The sequence below is a fragment of the Thecamonas trahens genome (genome assembly GCF_000142905.1).
Source record: "Thecamonas trahens ATCC 50062 unplaced genomic scaffold supercont1.31, whole genome shotgun sequence".
Taxonomy (NCBI): Eukaryota; order Apusomonadida; family Apusomonadidae; genus Thecamonas; species Thecamonas trahens.
Window position 1 is genome coordinate 329,541 of NW_013657649.1, and position 3,885 is coordinate 333,425.

Sequence of the window (3,885 nt, forward strand, 5' to 3'; positions counted from 1 at the left end):
TGGGGGGGCCACCACAGCCACAGCCAGGGACACCTTGGACAGCACAGCCACCATAGACTCACCACACACACACACACACACATACACACATACACACATACACACACACATACACACACACATACACACATACACACACATATACACACATTACAGGCGTGGCCGCACAGCAGGCGCTCGGGTCGGCCCGGGTGGCCATGGTCGGCTGCGACGGCCTGCACGGCGAGGTGGCCAAGAACCTGGTCCTGGCCGGCGTGGGCGCACTGGCGGTGTACGATGGCTGCTGCGTGGAAGAGGCCCATCTCGTGCCGCATGTTCTCCTCAACGGTGCTGATGCAGAGTCCATCGTCGGCTCCAGGATGGACGCCGCTGTGGCTCCGGCTCTGGCTGAGCTCAATCCGCGGGTCGACGTCGTCGTCCTTGACCAGGCCGAGCTTACCGCAGACGCCCTGGCCAAGGCCGGCACCTCGGTTGTGCTCATCGGTGGCCTGCTGAGCGAGAATCCGCCTCTCCCGCCAAAGACGCCCTGGCTCTGGCCGACGCGCTGCACGACGCTGGCCTGGCCGTCTTTGTCTCGGGCGGCATGGGCATGGCCGGCTTCTTCCTCGCCGATCCGGGTGAGGCCTTTCACTACCTTGACACCAAGGCCGCCCGCAACGTCGCCGATGAGGCCGACGCCTCGCGCATCGCCTCGTACGTCCGCATCTCCGCCGCCATCCACGACTACCCGCTCTCGTCGCCAGCGCTCCGCCGCGCGCCCGAGCTCGCCTTTGCCATCGTCGCTCTCCTCCGCGCCGCAGCATCCGGCGCAGAGCCCGATCACGCTCGCCAGCTCTGGGCCGCTGCCGGCCCATTTGCGCGCCCCTCAGTGACCGATGCCACGCTCGAGCGGGCTGCTGCCGCCGCCAAGCTCGGCGCCTCGTTTGCCCCGGTCTCGGCCCTGGTCGGCGGCTTCCTCGCTCAGGACGTACTCAAGGTGGTGACCCACCGCGACGCCCCGGTCAACAACATGTTTATCTACGAGCCGCTCGGCGCCGACGGCCAGATTGTGCGGCTGCATGCGCAGGCCGACGTCGCTCCGCAGGTCCGCAATACCACCGTTGCCGTCGCCCTTGACGCCGACGACTCTCTCGCTCCCACTCCCGCTCCCATGACCATCGAGTGAGAAGAAGCCAGTTACGCGTCGTACGATGACGACGACGGCGACGACGACGACGGCCGCGAGTCAAACGAGACCCAGTCGGTCGGAAGCGGAAGCGCGCCGCGGGTGGCGGCGAGGACCTCACCCAGCGCAAGCACCTTCTCGCGATTGAGGTTCTTCCGCCGGGTGGCGGCCACAACGGCCGGATCGAGCCGCCGCCGCTTGGCCGCCACCTCGGAAAGACCCACCCGCGAGCTCTTGGCCTCGAGAAGCTCGGACGACGCCCGCTCAAAGAGCGTGAGCAGGTAGGCGTAGAGGCCAAGCGAGAAAAAGGCAAAGACGATGAAGAACAGCCGCCCGCCCGTCGTCCGCGGCGAGAGGTCGCCAAAGCCGACCGTCGACGACGTGACAACCGCAAAGTACACCGCGTTGCCGTAAGGCGTAATGTGCGACTCGAGGCCGTAGAAGACTCCAGCGGCAACCAGGTTCGAGACCAGGTAGATCAAGGCCACAACAAGGTAGGCAGAGCCCGACCAGTGCGAGAACTCGTGCCAGGTCGCCGACGTGCACTGGCACCGGTATTCGCTCTCCTCCTCCTCCTCCTCCTCCTCGTCATCGTCGTCGTCGTACGTGTCGTCGCTCTCATCGCTCTCGTCGTCGTGAGAGTCGCTTTCGCTCGCATCATACTCGATTGAGTAGCGAGTCAAAGCCAGTGTTGACGTCGAGGTGTCCGAGTCCGGTCCAGACGCAGACAAGCTCGACGAGGTCATCCTCGCCAGCTGCTCCATGTCCAGCGAGAGGCGGCGCTTGGTGACGATGGCGACGGCAATGGAGAGGAGGATGGCGGCGCAAAACCCGTAGATGATGACAAAAACCCGACCGGCAGTGGTCTTGGGCGTCAGATCGCCGTAGCCGACGCCAAAAAGAGTGACGCAAAAGTAGACCGACTCGAACCACGACCAGTCCTCGGCGTAAGTGACGAGCGAGGAAAGGAGGGCAAGGATGATGAGGGCGACGAGGATGAATAGCAGGTCGCGAATCTCGCTGAGCGTCGGCGCGTCGAAAAAGTACCGCATGAACCCGCCGATCCGGTTGTTGCACCACTGGAGCTGCGGTGCTTTGCTCGGGCGAAAGGCCGGCTGGCCGGTCGCCCGCGCCACCGCGAGCGCATTCTGTCCGTCTGGCGAGTCATCAAAGAGCTCATGCGCGGCGTAGCGCGAGTTGTAAATCGCAGTGGCAACCGCAATGGCGTAGCCGCGGACAGCAAGGACGCCGACCGCAAAGACAAGGAAGACTCCCCGCGAGGTCTGGGTCGTCGGCGCAAAGTCGCCGAGCCCGATGGTGAAGACCGTGACAAAGGCCCAGTAGACCGACTCGAAGAACGACCACTCCTCGAGGCCGTAAAAAATGGCACCAAAGCCGAGAACCACGGCGAGGAAGACCAGAAAGGCGACAGAGATCTCCTTGACTGCGTCAAACGCGTTGTACAGCGCGTCGCGCCCGGCAAATGAGTCGGTGACCGGCAGATCGTCGGCACCGACGACGCGGAGGAACATGTGCGTCGACGTCAGTCGCTTCGAAATGAGCACTCGCGGCGTGAGGAGGGCCAGCTGCTCCACAACTGCAGGAGAGGCCGCAACCTCGGGCGTGAGCTCAAGGTCGCACGAGACATCGATCCACTCCGACGGCTGCGTCTCCGAGACCGACGACGACGACGAGGTTGACGACGAGACGTCGGCCGGGAGCGCCAGGTTATGGGCGCGGCCGTGAAACGGAATGTACACCGTGCCCACTAGATCGTCAGCGTTGACGCGGTCCCAGTCCCAGAGCTCGAGGGTGACGCCCTCGCGGACGCCGCCGGTAAAAGCCCGCGGGATGACAAAGACCGCGTCCCACATCGGGCGCTGCGAGCCGCGGACAACCGGCGTCTGCCAGACAGGCGAGGCGAGGACGTTCGGACAGCAGGCCCACTTTGCAGCCTCGTAGGCCTTGCGCCAGCACGAGACACGGATGGCGGCCCGGTCGGCAGCCGAGACACGGACGTAGGGATCGATGGTGCCCTTGGGGAGTGACATGCGATCAACGACGAACTTGACTCTGGCCAAAGCCGACTCTGCCATCTCATCAATGAGCAGACCAAGAACCACGACGCCTGTGACAGAGAAGACAACGACGGTAGCCTTGCCCGCATCGGTAGCCGGGGAGATGTCCCCGTAGCCAATGGTGGTCATGACGGCCGTGGTCAGATACAAAGCATCGATAAACGACAGATCCTCATAATGGGTAAAGAGACCAGCACCAAGAACAAAGGCCACTCCCGAGAGCACAGCTGCAAGTCGCAGCTTGGACGCATGCGCCCAGAGGCAAGCCAATGGCGAGGTATCCCACGGCAGCGCAAAGTCGAACACATGGCTGGACGACCACGATGACGTCCACGATGACCTGCTGCCTGTCCTCGCCGTCGTGCCCGTCGTCGTCGTCATTGTCGCATGGTGAAGCCCGGACGAGGACTGCGTTGACGCCCAGTCACTGCCCCATGGGTCGGCGGTGGATGTGGTCGACATGGGAAAGGGACGGAGGGGGAGGGGGAGCGGGAGGTGGAGTGGCTGGCGGCGGGCGGGCTCGGGGTGACAGTGGGCGTGGCGGTTGGGTGTGCGGAGGGAGGGCGCTTTTTTTTTGGTGGGGTAGGGTTTTATTTTTAGGAGGTCGGGAGGGGACGGGGGGTACGGGTTAGGGTAGGGGGT

At 64.1% G+C, this 3,885-nt stretch overlaps 2 protein-coding genes across 2 annotated transcripts in view; both read right to left on the reverse strand.

Moving 5' to 3' along the window:
- AMSG_07210 (peptidyl-prolyl cis-trans isomerase cyp15) overlaps positions 1-199 on the reverse strand; it is a gene marked incomplete at its 5' end in the record, with an annotated part of 2,897 nt that extends 2,698 nt beyond the window's left edge. The window contains one exon of the mRNA XM_013901198.1: positions 150-199. Within this exon, the coding sequence (XP_013756652.1) occupies positions 150-199 (50 nt within the window). The remainder of the gene's footprint in view (positions 1-149) is intronic.
- A 977-nt stretch (positions 200-1,176) lies between these two features.
- Positions 1,177-3,885, reverse strand: part of AMSG_07212 (uncharacterized protein) — a gene marked incomplete at both ends in the record, with an annotated part of 3,475 nt that continues 766 nt past the window's right edge. The window contains one exon of the mRNA XM_013901199.1: positions 1,177-3,583. Coding sequence (XP_013756653.1) covers positions 1,177-3,583 — 2,407 coding nt within the window. The remainder of the gene's footprint in view (positions 3,584-3,885) is intronic.